At 28.8% G+C, this 21,259-nt stretch overlaps 10 protein-coding genes across 10 annotated transcripts; 6 read left to right on the top strand and 4 right to left on the bottom strand.

The window, feature by feature from the left end:
• Positions 1–6: 6 nt before the first annotated feature.
• Positions 7–2,061, top strand: NRP1 (Nrp1p; the record flags this gene model as incomplete). The annotated part of the gene is made up of 1 exon (XM_046078674.1): positions 7–2,061. The coding sequence occupies one exon, from the start codon at positions 7–9 to the stop codon at positions 2,059–2,061; it is 2,055 nt and encodes a 684-aa protein (XP_045936575.1).
• Positions 2,062–2,527: 466 nt separating this feature from the next.
• On the bottom strand, positions 2,528–3,679 carry SFA1 (bifunctional alcohol dehydrogenase/S-(hydroxymethyl)glutathione dehydrogenase; the record flags this gene model as incomplete). The annotated part of the gene is made up of 1 exon (XM_046078675.1): positions 2,528–3,679. The coding sequence occupies one exon, from the start codon at positions 3,677–3,679 to the stop codon at positions 2,528–2,530; it is 1,152 nt and encodes a 383-aa protein (XP_045936574.1).
• Positions 3,680–4,452: 773 nt separating this feature from the next.
• Positions 4,453–5,253, top strand: COQ9 (ubiquinone biosynthesis protein COQ9; the record flags this gene model as incomplete). The annotated part of the gene is made up of 1 exon (XM_046081514.1): positions 4,453–5,253. The coding sequence occupies one exon, from the start codon at positions 4,453–4,455 to the stop codon at positions 5,251–5,253; it is 801 nt and encodes a 266-aa protein (XP_045936573.1).
• A 74-nt stretch (positions 5,254–5,327) lies between these two features.
• Positions 5,328–5,636, bottom strand: YKE2 (tubulin-binding prefolding complex subunit YKE2; the record flags this gene model as incomplete). The annotated part of the gene is made up of 1 exon (XM_046081513.1): positions 5,328–5,636. One exon carries the CDS (start codon positions 5,634–5,636, stop codon positions 5,328–5,330), a length of 309 nt encoding a protein of 102 aa, XP_045936572.1.
• A 764-nt stretch (positions 5,637–6,400) lies between these two features.
• Positions 6,401–6,934, top strand: PBA1 (Pba1p; the record flags this gene model as incomplete). Its single annotated transcript, XM_046081512.1, has 1 exon — positions 6,401–6,934. The coding sequence occupies one exon, from the start codon at positions 6,401–6,403 to the stop codon at positions 6,932–6,934; it is 534 nt and encodes a 177-aa protein (XP_045936571.1).
• A 328-nt stretch (positions 6,935–7,262) lies between these two features.
• On the bottom strand, positions 7,263–8,840 carry NOP56 (snoRNP complex protein NOP56; the record flags this gene model as incomplete). The annotated part of the gene is made up of 1 exon (XM_046078676.1): positions 7,263–8,840. One exon carries the CDS (start codon positions 8,838–8,840, stop codon positions 7,263–7,265), a length of 1,578 nt encoding a protein of 525 aa, XP_045936570.1.
• A 566-nt stretch (positions 8,841–9,406) lies between these two features.
• Positions 9,407–10,969, bottom strand: PWP1 (rRNA-processing protein PWP1; the record flags this gene model as incomplete). The annotated part of the gene is made up of 1 exon (XM_046078677.1): positions 9,407–10,969. One exon carries the CDS (start codon positions 10,967–10,969, stop codon positions 9,407–9,409), a length of 1,563 nt encoding a protein of 520 aa, XP_045936569.1.
• Positions 10,970–11,426: 457 nt separating this feature from the next.
• NMT1 (glycylpeptide N-tetradecanoyltransferase NMT1) lies at positions 11,427–12,863 on the top strand (the record flags this gene model as incomplete). The annotated part of the gene is made up of 1 exon (XM_046078678.1): positions 11,427–12,863. The coding sequence occupies one exon, from the start codon at positions 11,427–11,429 to the stop codon at positions 12,861–12,863; it is 1,437 nt and encodes a 478-aa protein (XP_045936568.1).
• Positions 12,864–16,302: 3,439 nt separating this feature from the next.
• Positions 16,303–17,445, top strand: SCDLUD_000220 (uncharacterized protein; the record flags this gene model as incomplete). Its single annotated transcript, XM_046076714.1, has 1 exon — positions 16,303–17,445. One exon carries the CDS (start codon positions 16,303–16,305, stop codon positions 17,443–17,445), a length of 1,143 nt encoding a protein of 380 aa, XP_045936567.1.
• Positions 17,446–20,643: 3,198 nt separating this feature from the next.
• UPS1 (Ups1p) lies at positions 20,644–21,177 on the top strand (the record flags this gene model as incomplete). Its single annotated transcript, XM_046078679.1, has 1 exon — positions 20,644–21,177. The coding sequence occupies one exon, from the start codon at positions 20,644–20,646 to the stop codon at positions 21,175–21,177; it is 534 nt and encodes a 177-aa protein (XP_045936566.1).
• Between the last annotated feature and the right edge of the window lie 82 nt (positions 21,178–21,259).

Genomic DNA, 21,259 nt, shown 5'->3' with positions numbered 1-21,259 from the left:
GAAGCCATGAAATTCTTAGTGTTGGAAATGGTGACAAGTATGGCCACAGTGCCTGATGCTACTTCTATTGAACAACAGCCATTAAGACAGGATATGAATATCATAAAAATATTTTGGAAACTGGTTGACCCATTATTACTCCCCGTAAACACTTCATCAATTCCATATAATAGAATAGAAATAAACGATCACATTTCATTACAACAAGCCATCACAAACTTACATAACGCTTTAACATTAGAAAAGAATAATGTAAGCGGCAATTTAACCAGTACATCTGTCCAAGACATAGAAAAAAACAATGTCAATGATAACGATGTACTCATAGTTTCGTTGCATAGTACTTGGGATATTCGTGTTTTATTACCCTATAAGTCAAGACATTTGAATATTCAATTACCTAGATGGTTACAATTCCCCATTATTTTTGATTTGTGTAAAGAGTATGAAAGATGGTGTATCACGGATCCAACACGTTATAATATTTTCAACGCTGCTGCAATGAATATTACTAAACGTAGAAAATTGCACAGCAATAAAACTTATTTATATGCAATGCTCCAACTACTAGGGTTACGAATGGATCTTTATGAAATGGACGAATTTGGATGTATTGTTAGAATTTTTCTTTCATTGTATGAAAAAAGCATTTTAGATGGTTTTACTAAACCTTATAATACGTTTATTGATTATAATCAATTTATGAAAGAATCTTCTAAAGTATTATATATGAACAACTTACCTTCTATTGTTACTCAAAGTGAATTAGAAAAGTGGTTTGTTTCTCATGGCTGTCATCCAATTGGGTTTTGGACGGTTAAACCTGCCATTAATGCACCACTAAACTATTCTACTGATAAAATTAGCTCTACATATGTTCCTGATAGTGATACCATTTCTGGGTTTGCCATATTTCAATCACACGAAGAAGCATCTTTAGGTTTACATTTAAATGGTTATTCAATTATATTACGACTAGGAAATAATAATAATAATAATAATAATAATAATAATAACAGTAACAGTAACAACAACAATAATAATAGTAACAATAATGCAGGTGCTACCAACAACAATAATAATTCGGTTAGATCTCGCTACAAATATATTGATAGAGTAGTGGAAATTCAACCTAGTAGTAATATAGTGTTAACTCAAGTTAAAGATTTATTGGTACCATTCCCACAAACAAGAAATAAACCCAGACCAGGAGATTGGAACTGTCCATCTTGTGGTTTTTCTAATTTCCAAAAAAGGACAAATTGTTTTAGATGTTCATTTAGTGTTAATACACCTTCTCCTCCCCCACCACTTACAACAAATAATGTCATGGGTACCAATAGCTCCAATAATTGTAGTAATGAAAATATTGATAACACTACTAGCAATGGTACAAAGAACAACATGAATATTCAGCAATTAACATTTAATAATAATAATAATAATAATAATAATAATAGTAATTCCGCCAATAACCTGAACAATATTACCAATAATAATACGACCAATAGTGGTACGCTTTTCCAACACAGGTTATCTTCTATAAACAACAACAGTAATATTCCCGGAACTTCAACTAACACAATAAACAATGAAGTAGTCAGTGGGGGTGGCACTAGAATGTCTTCACCCTTAGATCCGAATACTTTGTTTTCCACTAATTCTAATGAAAGCATTCATTTAAATCAGGCAATTCATAATAATAATACAGGTAAATCTAATACTAGCAATAACAACAGTGTTTTAAATTTTACTGACCTGAATATACATAATACCGGTGGCAGCAATATTAGCACCACCACTACTTATAATGCTCATATAAGAAACAATTCTCAGCAACAACTACACCAACCATTATTAAAGCTACAGCATCAATTAAACAATAGTAACAATGGTTCTTCATCCTCTGTTAACCAGTTACCAGCTCAACACTTACAACAATCACAGCAACAGAATATTCCATTTAGACCTGGCGATTGGAAATGTTCTATTTGTACGTACCATAATTTCGCAAAAAATATGAATTGCTTAAAATGTGGTGAAACAAAAATAATATTTTAAATTGAAAAGAAAAAGAGGAAAGGAAAAAAAAAAAAAAAAAAAAAAAAAAAATATTATAAGAAATAATATCGTGAGATATAATTTTTATTTATTTATTTTTTCTTTTAGTGTATTATATATATTTAATTATTGGTAATAGTTGCATGTTATACATTTCTATTTTTTTTAATGTATTATTTAGTTTTATAGTTATTATATGTTTACTCTAATGTATATTTATAGTTTTTGTCTGAGTATATTAGTAAATTATTTTGAATTTTGAGCTTTTCTACCACTTTTGTATGCATTGTAGTGGTATCTCTTACCATTTTTAGTATTGAATTTAAAACGTTGTAAATATTAACAAAGGTTAAAACATGTATATATATATATATATATATATATGGTCATTAACCGAACAATATCTTTATCTTAATTTCTTTTTCTTTTTCTTTTAAGATAAAAAAAAAAAAAAAAAAGTACTCATTCAATCATAGTTTAAAACGGTTCTTAAACATTCACCGGTATGCAAATCTTCAAATGCGGTATTTATCTCATCAAATGATCTTCTATGAGTGATAAATTCATCAACTTTTAACTTACCTTCCTGATAATCTTTAATCAAACCACCCATTTCAGATCTACCATGAAACCCTCCAAATGCGCAACCAGTACAAACTTTACCAATAATAAAATGGAAAGGTCTAGTAGAAAATTCCTGGCCACTAGCAGCCACACCAATAAGAACACATTTACCCCAGCCTTTATGGCAACATTCAAAGGCATCTCTCATAACTTTAACATTACCAGTACAGTCAAAACTGTAGTCAACACCACCATCAGTCATTTCAACTATTTTATCAACAATGGTTTGTCCCTTTTTCAAATCAGTATTAGGGTTTATAAAATCTGTACTACCAAATTGTGTGGCCCAGTTTTTCTTATTAGCGTTAACGTCGACAACGATGATTTTTCCGGCCTCCCTTAATTTAGCCCCCTGAACCACACTCAAACCAACAGCACCAGCACCGAAAATTACAACGTTGTCGCCTTTTTGAACATTAGCAGTTTTAATGGCAGCACCAAACCCAGTGGTGATACCACAACCTAATAAACACACTTTATCCAATGGAGCCTGAGGATCAATAGCAACCAACGAAACATCAGCAACGACGGTGTATTCGCTAAAGCCAGAACAGCCCATAAAATGATATAAAGTTTTGCCATTTTTATCATGAAATCTACTCGTACCATCAGGCATAACTCCCTTACCTTGAGTGGCTCGAACGGAATTACAGAGATTGGTCTTACCAGATTTACAAAGCTTGCACTCCCCACATTCAGCAGTGTACAATAAAATGACATGATCGCCCACTTTGACGTTGGTAACATTTGGACCAATGGATTCAACAATACCAGCACATTCATGACCCAAGACACATGGAAAAAGGCCTTCTGGATCGGCACCACTTAAGGTGTATGCATCAGTATGACATAATGCAACATATTTGACTTTAACACGGACTTCATGAGACTTTGGAGGATCGACAAAAATCTTTTCAATTGTTAATGGCTTATTTGGTTCGTATGCAACGGCGGCAGTACATTCGATTGGCTTACCAGTAGTTGAGGAGGACATTTTTTTTAGTATTATGCTTTATTTTTATCCCAATAATATATGTGCGGGGAGGAATAATTTTATTGGCAGGAAAAGGGAAGGAAGGAAAGTGAGGAGTGGAGGAGGGGGGGAAATTAAAAAAGAAAAAGAAAAAGAAGAAGATAGGGAAATGATTAGACAGGTATTATATATATACTTATACTTATACAGGGGAAGGAAAAATTTTGTAAAAAGAAAAAGAAAGAAAAAAAGAAAAGAAAAGAAAAGAAAAGAAAAGAAAAAGTGCTTATTTTAGCTATCAGAAAATGATGGAAAAAGTTTAAATTTGATTAAAATGTAAATCACAAGCGATAATAATAATACTTGCTATCAAAACAACGCAATAAAGAAAAGAAAAAAAAATGTTTTATTTTATCTATCGCGGTTACAAACATCACAATCACACTTTTCAACTGTTTAAAATAAATTATCTCTTTCTCTCTCTCCGCTTCCCCCCGCAACTATTTCATAAATAACTGTCCATTGTCCGTACATATTATTGTCCGTACACATTATTGTCCGTACATATTATTGTCCGTACATATTATTGTCCGTACATATTATTGTCCGTACACATTCCTGTCCGTACACATTCTTGTCCGATTTCAGAAAATATCAAATTCAAAAATTGCATCTTGTTTTTCAATTATTATCTTTTATTTTATTATTATTATTAGTATTTTTTTTTTTTGCTTTTTAAAATAGGTTGCAATACACAATATTCAACGATAAAGCTAATAAAACCAACAGTAAAAATGAGTCAAATCAAAACTAACTCCATTATAACCAATGTTTTTAATTGTACTGCTAAATTAACTAGCTTTAAAAAAATATCTCTAATCCAAAATACCCATAGATTTTACCACCCAAATACCACAGAGTATCCTAAACCTCACTCTTATTTTCCATATCTAACTTACGCTCCAGATTCCATTCAAGCCAAAATTTTGAGCAATTGTTTGCAAAAACATGTCCCTAACACAGGCATTAATGAACGTAGCTTGATAAATAGTTGCAATGATTTGGGTCAATCGTCAACAATGCTAAGCGTACTAAGCGCTCCATCCAACAGTGCTGTTTTAGAATTGATTAAGTTTCATTTAGTTACTTCCAGACTAGAATTATTTCATTTTGCATCAAAAAATGATAAAAGCTTGGAAGAAATTTTTTTGAAAAGATTAGAATTAAACAAGCCCATAAGTAACCAATTATCTGCTTTATTAAGCCATTTAACCAGCCCTTTCCCTTCTAATTTAGATGTAGGTATCCAAGAATTACACAACTTGTCAAACGACTTTGTTGTATTGGCTAACGATATTAAAGAGAGTCATGATTTTGCTTGGTACAGTAAAAGGATGGGCTTAAGTGTTGCATATGTTAGTTCTGAATTGTTCATGGCACAAGACAAATCCGAAAATTTTAAGGAAACTATGGAATTTGCCAGGAGAAGATTGGACAATTGGAGAAATTATGGTACCATGTACAATAATACTGAAGAATTTTTATGGTTTCAATTAATGAGTGGCTTAAGTTTCGTTAGAAGCCAAACTGCTTGATTTGCTTTCTTATGTTATTATACTACTACACATCCATATATAAGTATGATTGTCAACTTATATAAATATATATATTATGATTGCTGATGACTTAGTAATTCGTTCTTTAATTTTTCCAATGATGTTTGTTTGTTTTGAATATTTTTTTCACATTTTTCGATTTCTTCTTTGATAAATTCTAATCTTTTATCAACATTAATTTCAGCTTCATTTTTTTCCACTGGTAATAATACTCCTCCAGTCAATTTATAAATGTTAGATTCATCTGTTGTCTTCTTTAACTCCTCTTGTACTATTTTATTCTCTTGAAATTGAGTTTCTAATTTTTGTCTAGCAATTATTAGTTCTTGTAATTCGTTTTGTTCTTTTTGCAAAGTTTCCATTGTTTTTAAAATAAAGAGTGATTCTTGGTGTATTTTGTGTATGAAGTTTAGTTATTGGGGATGCTGAAAACTTTTTAAGATTGTTAAAAAAAACAAATAAATAAATAAAATGAGTTGTTTAAAAGGCATTTCTTTTTATGAAAGACAGATTTTCTTAGTGAAAAAAAAAAAAAAAAAAAAAAAAAAAAAAATTAGATATATAAATATATATTTTTAAGGTGGCGAAAACAAAATTTTTGAAGTCTGTTACCTTTTTAACCTTAAACATCCAGATAAAAGTAGAAACAACAGGGAAAAAAAAAAAAAACAATTAATACACCTTTCTTTTGTCACCTGGACATAATAAAACATGTTGGTATGTATCATTTTTAAATTAAAAATTCAAACAGGTTCTGAAAGAAATATCTTACTAACAAGCTTTAAATTTTATTGATAAAATCCCCATAGTTGCTAGTTTAAACTTGTTTTTCCATTTTTTTAAAAATAACCAAAAAAAGAAAACAGAAGAATGAAATAAGTGAGCTCAGCACTATAAAAATAACCATATAATTAACATATAGTTTAAACAATGGAATGAGCAAAACGAACCTAGACACATTTTAGATGATGAAGTATTAATAGATTTGAGCAATAACACTTCGCTACTTGAATCCACTAATTTACCAGTCTTTAACATTCCACCTATTTTAAATGCTTCAAGGTCCTTATTGATTGTTCCCAAAAGACTTTCTAACCTATTTATTGATGTTCATAGTAAATCATCAATGAAACATAAGTATTCAATTACGTGCAAATATTTTTCAAATCCAAAATATTGTGAATTTCCAATATGTTCAAATAATAACGATTCATCACCATCATTAGTAGATACAAATATTTTATTTATTGATGATAAATTACCCACCATAATTTTAAACTTTTTGGCTCTTCAACTAATTGACTTTTTAAAGGAAAATATTACAAAAATATATGTTATAGGTTTAAGTGATAGGTTAACTTCATTTAAGGAAATAATAGATGGTTCAATTCAGAATAATGATTGTATCACTAATTTTGTGCCCCCTGAATTTATCTCTAATATAGCTGCGTCATTTGTTAATTTGCGCCCTAAAAACACCACTGTCTGGTTGTTACCCAGTGAAGGACCTATTGGATTTGAAAAAATCAATCCCGAATATATTGAGCTACTTGCATTAAAAATAATGGATAATTTATCTGTTCCAAGGGATTTTGTACACCATTGTTTGAAAAATTGGAGTGAAAATAATGGTAGCCATGTCACAACTCTATATATATGAATTAAGTAGTAATTTTTTTTTAATTTTTTTTTATATATATTATCCTTTGATCACTCGATTATATAGAAACTAAAATAATAATAGTGTTAACAATACATCACATACATACGTATATATATATATATATATAACAGTAAGATTCAGATTGCACAATATACATACACAAAAAATGGAAAAGGAAAAGGAAACATTTTAAAATAAACGCAATAAGTAATAAAAAAATAATTTTAAAAACAAAAAAAAAAAAAAAAAAAGAAAAAAAATTATATGGCCAAATATTTAGCAATAATGATAATGTAAAAATTTCAAAGTTTGTGTAATTAATTAATTAATCTTTCTTGGAACTCTTTTTTTTATCCTTCTTTTCTTTTATGTTTTTGTGTTCCTTTTTGTCCTTTTTGTCTTTCTTTTCTTTCTTTTCCTTTTTTTCTTTCTTTTCTTTCTTTTCTTTCTTCTCTTTCTTTTCTTTCTTTTCTTTCTTCTCTTTCTTTTCTTTCTTTTCTTTCTTTGGCTTTTTCTTTTCCTCTTCCTCTTCCTCTTCATCTTCTTCAGCCTTTCTCTTTTTGGATGGTGTTTCTTCCTTCTTTTCAGTTGGATTTTCATCATTATACAGATCCATAGCTTCTTTAATGGCCAATTCATTCTTCAAAGTTGGCGCACCAGTATTGTAAAAGTCTAATCTCTGTTCAACTTGTTTTCTTAAAACAGTACCAAAAACATTAGAAGGCTCGTCACTGTAATTATCAATTCTACTTGCAATAGAACACTTATTAGCTAAATATCTAGAGATTCTACCCTTGTTCTTGGCAGCAGCTTTTGCGATAAATCCACTATGATATATTAAACCATATTTTGGAGTATTACCCTTTGTTTTTAAGGCTCTAAATAAAGCCTTTTCAGCACCCAAGATCTGCACTGTGGACGCAGCCTGTTTGGACAAGTTAGTTAAGGAACCAGCATGTGAAATTAATCTAGCACCAATCACCTCACCAATTAATTCACTCAAATTAGGAGCAACAGTGTGCATTTTTTCACACAAGTACTCGAATAATTGACGTCTGTAATCAACTAAAGAAACAACCCTTTGAGCAAAAGTACAAACATTTTCCATATCAATTTCGCTCAAATCTTGACCCATAGATATACGAGCATTATCAATGATCTTTTCAGCAACAGCAGAATCCTCATTGCCTAAAACTTCAACAAGGTCATGTAAAGAATCCTCATTTAAACTGGCCTTGTCTCTAATAAATAGAACTAATTTAGCAAATGTATAGTTATCTGGAACCAACTTTGCTAGCTCTGGGAAATGCCAGCCATACCATTCTTTAACACGCATGGCAAAAGTGTTTATATCTTTATCCAAAGAATCCAACAAAGCAATGGCCTGGATAATATGGTTATCGTTTTTACTAACATTAAACTTAACTTTGGCTCTGGAGTAAGCGTGACCCAAACCTAATTGAGCTCTTTCTAAATCACCAGTTTCAACAATACTTTTCAATAATTTAGTAGAATGTAATCTAACACCACGAATTAAATCTTGAGCCAATTCGTTGGCAATACAAGTGACCTTTGGAAACTGTTCCTTGATAGATGGTCCCAATTTTGGATCAGAAATAGCCAAGGTAGTGCTATTTTTTGGTAAGTTTAAAGCTAAAAGTGACTTTAAAGCTTCTGAACACAAACCTTCACTAATATCGTTGGCATTCTCTAAAGCTTGTGCAGCACCTTTAAATGGAGCAAAAGAAACTAATTCAACCAACTTGGTAAATGAACCGAAATCGTTAATTTCCTTTTGAACTTCTTTAGATGAAGCATTTACGGAATCTGGTTGTAATTTTACTTTAAAAATAGCATAACCAGTTGGTTCCTCAAATAATAAATAATCCATAGCAGTGGACATGATGATGATGCTCTGAATGGTGCAGTCTGTTTTTCAAATGAAAATAAACAAAAAATAAAAATTTCTTGATTTATTGATTGTTCAAGGCAGTGGTGTAATAGTTTACGATAAAAAGATGTTTTATAAGCTAGCAGTCAGAAATACTTTTAAATTAATTCTGGCAATTCTTGAATTAAAAACGTAGTTATAAAAGTGTAGCTTCATACTCCAGCGTTAGCGAAGGAGAAGAAAAAAAAAAACAAAAACAGAAATTATAACTGAAATGCTCGAAGAAAATTAAAAAAAAAATTTTTTTCTTTTTTTTTTTTTTTTTTCTTTTTTTTTTTTTTTATTTTTTTATCCAGGCGAAAAATTTTTCAAAGTTTTTAAACAAAAAAAAAAAAAAGAAACGAGGCCTTTTTCATAAAAAATAAAATAATACATAAAATAAATCAAAATTTATATCCAATTCTTAAGAATGTCTGAACCAAGTCAAATTTATGGCGATTATTAAAACAAAATAAATACGAATGAAATTATTATTAGTAGTATTATACAAAATCTACATAAAATGAAAGGATATATTATTACATATCTTCCCATTGCTCTTCCTCTTCTTCCTCATCGTCGTCATTCCCATTTAGACCCTCCGCAGTTAGTAAAACCTCTTGAGTCTTATCGCCTTTATATTTCCTAGCAAATTTCTTATAATTATTAGAAATAGCCTCTTTTTCTAATTTATTTAACTCATTTCTAAACGCTTTTTTAACAGATTTATTACTAAAGGCATCCCATAGTTGTAAATTACCAGAAACACCTCCGACAACTAGATTACCAGAAACCTCAAAATCCGGCGCAAAAGAAGATGTTAAAACGTTACCCACACCAAAATTACGATTTAAAACCATCTTTGGCACACCATTATCGTTATTCCAGACTTTAACTACTTTATCTCCCATGGCAGTGGTAACAAACAAGTTTTCAATCTGAGTGTTGACATTCAAGGATGTTATACTACCTTCGTGTGCATTTAGTGTCCATAATGGTTTATTTGCATTTTTTATGTCAAAGCAGTAAACATTTCCGCTATCTGTACCACATAATATATTTGAGTAATCATTGGAAAATTTCGCAACCTCAATTTCTTCCCCATTACCAATATTAAAATATTTGGACTCGGTAGAACGAACATCGGTAATTGCCAGTCTCGAATCATAACCAGAAGACAACAATGCAAAGTCATACCATTCGCAAGAGGAAACTTTTTTTTTACCATGTATTTTATTTAAACTCGAAACTGGAGCCTTTGTGCTATTTAAATCCCATAATTTAAGTGTAGAATCAGCAGAAGCAGAGGCCAAAACATTACGATGTTCGTGATTATGGGCTAAAGATAAAACTGCATCCTTATGCCCCTGCAAGATTGCATCTGGGAAGGCCTTATCAACACAGTCCAAATTCCATATTTCAATATTAGGATCAAAGGTACCTACAGCGGCAAAATTACCCCTATTATCAGTATTGGTAAGATTGCCACGATTCGGAGTAAAATTAATCCATTCTACACACAATGGAAAGGCTGGCAACATTAAATCATGGTGAACGTATAAGGAACTTTCACGAACGAACCCATCATTTTCATCACCATCATCGTAAACATAAACATCCAAAAATGATAGATCACCTTCTGTTTCTGTTCTTGTGGCTAAGACCAAATTGTCTGTAGGGTAAATCTGTAATTCCTCCTTTTCTTCATCTTGTTCCAAAGTCAAGGCTTCTTCGTTCACTTCTTCATTAGTTTCTTCATGAGAATCTGGCAATTCTAAGTAATGTTCACCATTTTCCTCAACTGTAGTTAGTCCAGGAAGTATAGAGGCATCAAAATTAGGATTTACTTCTGTAGTAGCTACTTTTTCATCGTCATCATAATGATCTAGATCGTATTTTTTTAAATCTTCATCGTTGTTGTATAAAATTTTTTCTTCCTTTTTTCCATCAGATTCAATTTCATGTTTCTTGGTGAAATCATCATTTAAATTTAGTTGCTCAGCCATCTTATTGATTCTATCCATTTCTTCATCGTTTAATTCATAACGTTCAGGAAAGTTACTAGCAAACCCCTGAGGGACCCAACATGTTGAGGAGATCATTTATTATTAGTAGCCAATATTGTCTCTTATTTATTTTTTTTGGGGATGTAAAGTTTTCTGAGTATATTTCAAAGATAGATGGTCTTTAACACTATTGGCAAAAACAAAAAAAAAAAAAAAAAAAAATATATCTTATTAACAATTGTATTTAAAATCGAAAAGTAAAAATTGGCTATATGGATAGTACCGTTTTTGGTGGCTAATATTATAAAAAAAAAAAAAAGAAAGAAAAGAAAAAAACGAAAAAAAGAAACGTTATCGTGACATCCGAACTATTCGAAGTCCGTGTAACATATCTCTTTGCTTTTGATGATAAATTTTTTTTTTTTTTTTTTAGTTAAAATTTAAAATTTTAAAAAGGTTTAAAAAAAAAAATTCATCAAGAAAAAAAAAATTCACCAAGAAAGAAAAAAAATTCACCAAGAAAGAAAAAAAATTACAAAAACCAGGAAACACCATGTCGTCCAATAAAGACCAAAAAAACGAAGATACATCCGATAGCAATGACGCACCCAAAGTTGTAGTCACCAGCAGTGATGCAGACCCAATGAAAAACATTCAAGAATTATTAAAAATGCTAGCTATTGATCCATCCAAATTGAACAACAGAGATAATGAAATAAAACCCAAAAATTTTGAAGAGTATAAGTTTTGGAAGACTCAACCAATTGTCAAATTTGATGAAAAAGTTACAACAGAAGGTCCGGTGGATAATTCTAAAACTGTGGCGGATATTCCAACAAGTCCCTTACCTTTGAAGGCCATACCTGGTTTTGAATGGTACGATGTTGATATTGAGAATGATATTGACGAATTGTATCAACTCTTAAATGAGAATTATGTTGAAGATCAAGATAGTGCTTTCAGATTTGACTATTCAAAAAGTTTTTTACAATGGGCACTAACTTGCCCAGGTTATAAAAAAGAATGGTTTGTCGGAATTAGGGTTATTAGTAGTAAGAAATTAGTTGGTTTTATATCTGCTATCCCGGTAACTTTGCAAGTTAGAGGCAAAATTCTTCCATCAGTTGATATAAACTTCTTGTGTGTCCATAAAAAGTTACGTGCTAAAAGGTTGGCACCGGTTTTTATTAAGGAAATCACTAGGCGTGTTAATTTATGTAACATATGGCAAGCTCTACATACAGGCGGTGTAGTATTACCAAGTCCTGTTAGTGTATGTAGATATGCTCACAGACCTTTAAATTGGGGTAAAATGTTTGATGTTGGTTTCACTGGATTACCGTATAATGCTACCAAAACACAAATGATTGCCAAATACACATTGTCCAAAACAACTACTACCCCCGGTTTGAGAAGATTAGAGTTAAAAGACCTTGATGAAGCTTTAGAATTATTAAACAAATACCAATCCAGATTTAAGTTAATTCAACTTTTCAACAAAGAGGAATTTAAACATTGGTTTTTGACTATTGAAAATGTTATTTATTCGTATGTTGTCGAAGATCCCAAAACAGGTAAAATCACTGATTTTATATCTTTCTATACATTACCTTTTACTATATTGAATAATAACAATTATAATTCATTAAATGTTGCGTATTTGTTTTATTATGCAAGTGACTCTGATTTCAACTATCCTGATAGATTTGATACAGAAGCTACTAAAGTTTTGAAAAAGAGGTTATCACAATTAGTTAATGATGCCTGTATAATTGCCCGTTCAGAATTGCACATGGATGTTTTTAATGCATTGACCTCACAAGATAATTCATTGTTTTTAAAAGATTTGAAATTTGGTCCTGGCGATGGTTTATTGAATTTTTACTTATTTAATTATAGAACTTTTCCGATGAACGGAGGTTGTATTGCTGACCAAAATTATGCGTATGACGAGGAACATCGTAGTGATATTGGTGTTGTCATGTTGTAACACTAATCGATAAAACATTATCATTTTGTTAGTTTATATATCTACGGTTTAGTTAGTTAATGAGCATCCAACCTGTTTCTTTTTTCTTTTATTACTATTATCATTTTTTCTTTTTCTTGTCTATTTATGTAAATATATCTGAAAGCATATAACTATACATATATGACTTTTTTTTTTTTTTTTTTTAAAACAATTAAGGAGCTTAAACTACAATTAAAGAGTGTGATTTAATTTCTTGGTTAGTTTGGTTTATATAATATTGAGGGAAACCGGGTGAATAGGGTGCGATTCGACCCCACTAAAGAAATGAAATTAACAATGATATAAAAAAAAAAAAAAGATTATAGAGTGACATAAGACTTTGTTCTAAAAATGTTGGCCTTTTAATAAGTATAATGAAAAAGAAAAAAAAAAGATTATTGAATTATGTAGTTATTTAGAATAGCCGTTGTATTAACAAGATTAACTTTAAATTGCAGTCTTCCATTTTTATATTCTACAATCTTACATTTTTTTTTCATTTTTCACGCTTTTAGGAAAAGGAAAATAATAATAATAATTTTCTAATTTCTTTTTAAATACATTCGGCTTTCCTGTATGTTCTGCATACGTGTTATGTAAGGCAAATATTTAATTGTCTTACTTCTTTAAGGGGAGGGGGGGAACAAATATAAAATAACTCTTACCTTCGAACTGCGGGTATTATTATTGTAATACATTATCTGTATAAACCAATAACAGGATGTTAGAAAGCACAATGATTTTAAGCAGCTACTTCCCATTAGTTATTCTTTCATGCAAATGAAATGAAAATACCACTTTTACTATCCATTCCTATTGGGCAAGGAGGGGGGGGAAAGAAAAAAATTTGAGTATGTGTGTACGTGCATTTTCTTTAAAACTGATTTATGTAACCCATAGATTATATAACTAATGATTCATCTTCCAGGGCCAAATTTGTTAAAGTATCGTTAGATTTTCATATCTCAAACACTCAGTGCTTTCAAGTAACAGATGCAAATCTTTATATAGTATTGTGTAATGACAGATAATCTTTAACTTTATTATTTTTAACATTTATTCGTGACAATTTCCACTATATTATTTAATATCGTACATTTAATACTAAACTAGACTTTTTTTATTTCTATAAGCAAGTTTTGAAAATGGTTAGATTTTTTTTATTTAAATTTATATTGTGGATATAATGTTGGGTAGGCTATTGATTCCATTTTTTTTTTTTATATATATATTTCTAGGCAGTATATAGGAAACAGAACTATTTCATCGATATAGCGTTTGATATAATATGCAATAAAAAAAAATAAAAAAAAAAAAAATTTTTTTTTCGGATAATTTTTTTAGTAATTATGATATTAGAAAGTGCAAGCACCATCTGATCTTTATACTTTTCAGTTTGAGATTTAAAAAGCTTCTAGGAAAATCAGTCAATTTTTTTTACTAATTAGTTCACCACATATGTAGCAGCTATCTTGAGTGTTGTAATGAATAAAAATTATTTGGTTCCAGACTTTAAATTGCTTATTACTGACTTAACCATTACATTGCCAGCGAATATATTAGTTAGAATTCCAAGAAAAAATTTTAATGAAAGAATAATTTTGGACTGGAATATATCTGGCATTTATTAGCAAAACTCTTATCCATATCCTTTTCGAAGTTACTTTTTCAAAAACGTTTTGTGATATTTTAGAACAGATTAAAATGTTTCAAGTGTTAACGATTAATAATAAACGAAAAGGTTTCACAATGAAAAAAGTCTTGAATGGTTCAATAATTAAAACTAGTAGTCATTATTCACAGTATATACATATATATGTATATCGATTATTTCTAATAAGTATTTCCTTTTATCACTGTTTCTAAATTGCATACTTTAAGAAAAGTACACTAAAATATGATTTTCTACTAAAAGTAAGGCCATATTTATTTGGATGTGTTTGTTTCAGTACACCCATAAAAAAATGTTAAAGGCTTTCGAAAACTTTTTTATTTTATTTTATTTTATTCTGTTTCTCAATAGAATAGAAGCCAAATATATTCTTTATAGTTATTCTCTGTAACTGCTGTTGTCGGCTTTACCGTTTAAGAAAAATCCCCCCCCCCCCCCCCCCCCTCCCCCTTACTAAGTGTTTTTTTTTCCCTTTTTTATTTTAATTTTTTTTTTTTTTAAAAACTTAAGATATTAAGCAGAAAAACGTAAAGAACTTGAAAATAAACGAGACTATTTATAATAAGTTCTATTTTCTATGATATCACAAGTTACTCAGCTTTTCTTTTCTCGTTTTAGGAGACTGAGTATACAAGTTGCTAAAAATATTGTAATGCTTAACATATAATTAGGATATATCAATTTATATTATTTATTAAACATTTATACAAAAATATATGCACTATGTACATATATACAGATATGTAGTTAGCTGTATATCTGTATTAGGTAAGATACTATAGCTACATAACGGGACAACATTTTATTTTTTTTTTTTTGGAAAATAACAGCATATCATTTTTAACTACTGCTTGTTAACCTAAATATTACATTCAAGGTTGCATTGATGTGAATTTATTAAAAAAAAAAAAAGAAAAAAACTATTATAACGGCATGCACTCGATAGAATTTTGTTTTTTATTCCATTGTTTTTAGTTATTAAAAAAAAAAGAAAAAAAATTATAATCATGAAAATCTTACATTTAACGAATTCGTAAACATGGTGGAATGATGTAAGTAATTAAAATATCAACAAAGACTTACTAATCTTTTATTTTTGAAGAAAAACAAAATAGTACCATTAACCTTCACAAATTAAAAATAATACATTATGTTTTAAGGTTCTTCCGTTTTTGTTTTTTTTTGCCTGCGTATCCTTTTTTTTTTTTTTTTTTTTTTTTTTTTCTATAGTTTCATAATTCGTATTACATTTTTAATGGGAAAAAAACAAAAATATAAACATCGCCACTTTCTGCGAGCTGGAACCGGATTTAAAAAATTTAGCTATAAACTGTTTACTTTTCCGTTTGTTTCTCTTGTTTTATTTTTTTTTTTTTTTATGATCTGCTGCGTCGTAACATTCTATTATTTAGATTTACAGAAATTGAAACCAATGCTTCTATTATTCATTTTTATCACAATTTTTCTTTTCTTTATTTGGTGATTTTTTTATCGAAATGATCAATTATAAATAAAACCTTTTTTTTTTTCTTTTTTTTTTTTTTTTTTTTTCTTTTCTTATTTATAAAATGTAAAAATTTCCCTATTACTTTTCAAATAAAAACTTTTAATCAAAACATGCAATATTTTACATGTTAATAGTAATGTAACTATATTAAACACCAAATTTTAAATTTAAATTACACAAACAATTGTGGCAATCTCACATCTTACGCCAAGGTATTTTCTTATTAGTTCAGAAAAAAAATGCTCAATACAATTTATCCAGATGGAATTACTCCAAATAACGCAAGTCTAAGTAATGCTGTCATTAATACTAATCCATATACTTTTCAATCCATACTCCCTCCACCTCCCCCCTCTTTACCTTCCTATATTTGTAACCCAACTGGTGAAGTAGGCTATATACTCCAGAAGCAATTATTAAATAAAAGTTGTATTAATAATTATAACGAAAAATTGTTATCTATAAATGAAGAAAATTATGTGATAAAAAAAGAAAATAATATATATGGTTTATACAATAATGGCACTAAAAATAACGATATTGCAGATCATACCCTTTGCGTTAATGATCAATGCAATGCAACTCCAGATATTAAAATCAACAAAAATATCATTAGCAATCCTTACCAAAACAGACCCACAAGATGCTGGTGCAAAAGAAAAAATATTGGCAGATTAGCATCTAAGCCGAAGAATGCATTTATATTATTTAGACAAAAGTTCCAACGCTTATTAAGACAGCAGCAGTTGTTGGATATAACTACCAATGCTACCAACAATAAGACTGCTCCGTACATACTTAGCGGTACAAGTAATATAAAGCCAATATCAGAAACAGAATTAAAGAATATATGCATAAATAGTTTGCAGGAATTAAGGGAGATTTCCAATACTAGTTTATTAAGCCAAAGTGAAAGTAACGAATTGACAACACAATACATCAACGGCATACCACAACCTAAATTCCAAACATCTATGGTATCGAAATTTGCATCTGATATTTGGAAATCAATGAACGTCAATACCAAACAATATTGGTATGATTTAGCCCATGAAGAAAAAAGGCTATACAATATGAGAATTAATAATAAAAGGAAAAACTTTGCTGTTAAAAGTAGAACTTTGAATGATAATAATAGCGGTGAGGATGATGCTGATATTTATTTTAATGATAAACTTGAATTGTGTGATTTTTGTCAGCTCCGATTGGAAAAAGAACCTGGAGTGACAAGATCCATGTTTTGGAATAAAAAGTATGTTAAATTAAGTACTTATTCGATAGATTTGGTGAAACTAAATAATATTTATAATGTGCCGTATACTATTTGGTATAGTGAGAATATTAATGGTAGTTTATTGACAGATTATTTAAACGAAGGTTGACCAGATGCGTCCTTAGGATTTACCCATTTTTCCCTTTTTTTTTTTTTTTTTTTTATTTTTTTTTTAAAGAAAAGCATCAATGTTTTTAGTAGAGTTATAAAAAGAAGAAAAAAAAAAGAAATTTCAAGGAAAAAAAAGGAAACAAAAAAAACCCCGCGGTTGCGTAATGATTTGATATTGTACTGCAATTCCGATACCTCGTTCCTTTTTGTTTTTTTTTTTTTTTTTTTTCTTTATTAATTATTTTTAATTCGTATTATTTTGAACAGTTTGCATTCTATGAAGAAATAACGGAACAAACATGTATTTTTTTGGTTTTATAAACCGATTTTGAAACAAACAGTTACTGTATTTAAACAGTTCAAGATCAGCATGATAAATTCTCGTTAAAATGAACTGTTAAAATACAAACTTTTTTCTGTTAATTTACGCATACATTTAAATGCTCTATAAACATTTAACTACATGCGGAATTACTATATACTTCAAATTATTCCTATTGCCATAGTTATTATTTCTTCCCCCCCCTCCCTATAATTTCAAAATTAGCAGCAAAATGTAAGTGAAAGATTGCATTACGCTCTTCTCCGACATTTTACAATTACATAATTGATAACTGTGTTAATCCCATCCAGAATTAAAACTTAACCTCTTTAGACGTATTACTATGAAAGTTATAAGTAACAATATTTAGATTACTGTTTCTAGCTTTTTTTATTTACTCATTTGAAAAAAAAAAAAAAAAAAAAAAAAGAATTAAATACACCACTTTATACGAAACAGAAAAAAAATTTTTTTTTTTTTTTTTTTTCCTTCTCTTGTTTATTTTCTCAATTCTAGAGTTGAATTGTTTATTAATAATATAATACATAAAATAAAATTGGAAGTTCTATTTTATTTTTTTTTTTTTTTTTTAATTCAGAAAGAATTTATTTTTATTTTTATTTTTTGCTGTTTCTCTGCGATTAATGACTTCACAGGAAAGGAACTGGGCAGCTGCATATGATATAAAATGAATTGAATGTGCATTATAAATTTAACCAAAATCAGTTTTTAATTCTTGCCTTTCTTCCTTCCGTCATTTAGTACAATTCACGTATTTTTTTTAGAGACTCTTCTTGATTAGGCTATATAAAAAAAAAAATGCATGTTTGTAAAAAATTAGGGAGAAAAAAGGATAACATCCGTACATCAAAGAAAAACATGTTTAAATTCAAATGGCTGTCTTTGTTTCGCTTCCACTTCCCTAAATTGGTACCCTTTACAAATGCTTTCCTTTTGTGAAGCTGTAGTAAATAAAATAGAGTTTGTTCGTTTGTATACTTTAAGTTTATATTACTATGAAACAACTGCGTTCAAAAAAAAAACAAAAATTGGTACCACATAATATAAATAATTTTCGTTTAGATATTTTTGTATATGTCGCAGAATGCCATCTTTCAACTTTTCTTATTTCAGAAACCAACCCTCTAATAATATTTCCTTTATTTTAAATTAAATCATTTATGCTCAAAAATCTCATATGAAAAATAAAAAATAAAAAATAAAAAAAAAAAAAATGTCGGTTTTTACTTCAAGTATTTTATCACCATCAATGTATCGTTTTTGTCTCTCATCTTATACTATTAATTGATACTTGGAAACTCCAGCAACTGAATCTGGTGTTGCCAAGGTTTTCTTGTCTCTTCCCAATATCGACTATACCGTCCATACCACTACTGGGAAAAGTTGCATGTTCAATTTGTAACAGTTTAAAACTTGTCCCAACTTAAAATTTTGTCTCTTTTAAGAAACCCAAAAGTTCTTTTAATGGAAATTTGGCATAGTGAACGACACTAATTGCAAATCTTTTTACAATTTTTTATGTTTTAAATTATATATCATCATTTAGACGATGTCTCACTTCATTATGTGGTGTTTTTAAATTGAACATATCTAATTTAAAAACAATATCTTTTAAAACAAACTTTTTACTGAACAGAAAGATTGGATAACAAAATTGGGGATGTACTTACAATATAAATTATTAATAAAAGTCCACAATAAATCTAAAATAATATTTTACCAACTGCAAACACATTCTTTCTACTCTAGCAATGATTTTATTTTCTAAGTCATTAGCCATTTTTAAAATATAAATGACTATGAATTTATAAGTATTGGGAGCCATAGATTCATAGCCATTAATAATTAAACAATCTTCTAATAAAGCATTTAGCCAATTAATGGTTTCAGGTACACATCAAAGATTTTCATAATAAACATGAAATGAAATGGGATTAAAATTGGATAATATATCCCCTATATTCTGCAATAAAGAACCAAAAGTAGGGAAGCCTTTTCCATATATATCTTGAAAACATTCATCGATGCGTTCACAAATAAAAATAGAAAATCATAAAACACTTTTTATGAAAAGTATGTTATTTGTGACTGTAGTATATTTATTTAATTTATTTAATCATTGTATATTTTTTTTTAGAGAATTTACTGAATATCGCTTTTCATGAACCAATAGCTCGTTAACCCAGCTACGTAAATTATATAATGCGTAAAATAGACGAGTGTTTTTTTTTTATTTGTTTATATAAAGCTGCCAAAAAAAGAAAGTTATAAAACCACAGAATTTTGTTAGCTCATTTGAAGTCATAAAAAAAAAAATATAAGTTTGAAAACGATAATTTTTGAGTTTTCTAATTTCTATTGTAATTTTTATTCTATACTTCTTAAAACACAATGCATATATAACATTACAATGCATGTGAGGGATATCTTTTAGCTAATATATTTTATTATTAAAACATAAACATATCAAAGTCATTGAAAAGTGATTACTAAAATATAAAACCAAAATCTTTAATTATTACTAAGCAAATCAATTTTACCTGCCCAACTTTCTACGCAGAGTTTGAACCCCAAAGCAAAAAAAAAAAAAAGAAAAAAAAAAAAAAATTTACAATTCCCAAAATACGCGAATAAGCGATTTGACCGAGCCTTAAAAAAACACATATTGGATAACATTTTAAGAATTATAATTTTTTTTTTTTTTTTTCAACACGAGGACTTGATCCCACAACTTATGACCTCTTGTAATAATTTTTTATTTTTTTTATCTTTTTTTTTTTTTTTTTTTTTTTTAAAAAAAAGAAAAGCATAAATCAAAAGTAACAAAGAAAAAAGAGCCGACTGTAAACAATAATGGTTTTGTGGAATAGAAGTCAACATATTTTTAATACAGATTTTAAAACAGTTTCACTAGCATTTTTTAATAGGTATCCTAATCCATACGCACATCACGTACTTTCCATAGATACATTATCAAGAGAAATAGATCCAACAACAGGAGAACTAGTAACAACCAGAATAATTAAAAAAGCAGGGAAGTTGCCTGAGTGGATCAAACCATTTTTGGGGAAAATATCTGAAAGTTGGATTATCGAGATTAGTAAAATTGATAAAGAAAATTTACTTTTAACCACCTACACTAAAAATTTAGATCATACTAAAATTATAAAAGTAGAAGAATACACCACCTACAAATATGATAATAAAATAAACCAAACTTTGGTGGAGAGCAATGTTAAATTCAGTAGTGGATTTGGAAGGATGAATACTTTTAGAAATAGAATTGAACAATGGAGTCATGAAAAGTTTACTGAAAATATCAAAAAAAGCAGATTAGGTATGAAATTTGTTATTGATCAATATTTAATAAAGTCAAACTTAAACTGAAAAGTATATTGCTTACATATTTATTTGATATTTCCCTTTTTTTTTTTTTTTTTTTTTTTTTTTATTTATTTTGTATATATTT

Source organism: Saccharomycodes ludwigii, chromosome I (genome assembly GCF_020623625.1).
Source record: "Saccharomycodes ludwigii strain NBRC 1722 chromosome I, whole genome shotgun sequence".
NCBI lineage: Eukaryota > Fungi > Ascomycota > Saccharomycetes > Saccharomycodales > Saccharomycodaceae > Saccharomycodes > Saccharomycodes ludwigii.
This window is presented reverse-complemented; position numbering and strand designations above follow the sequence as displayed.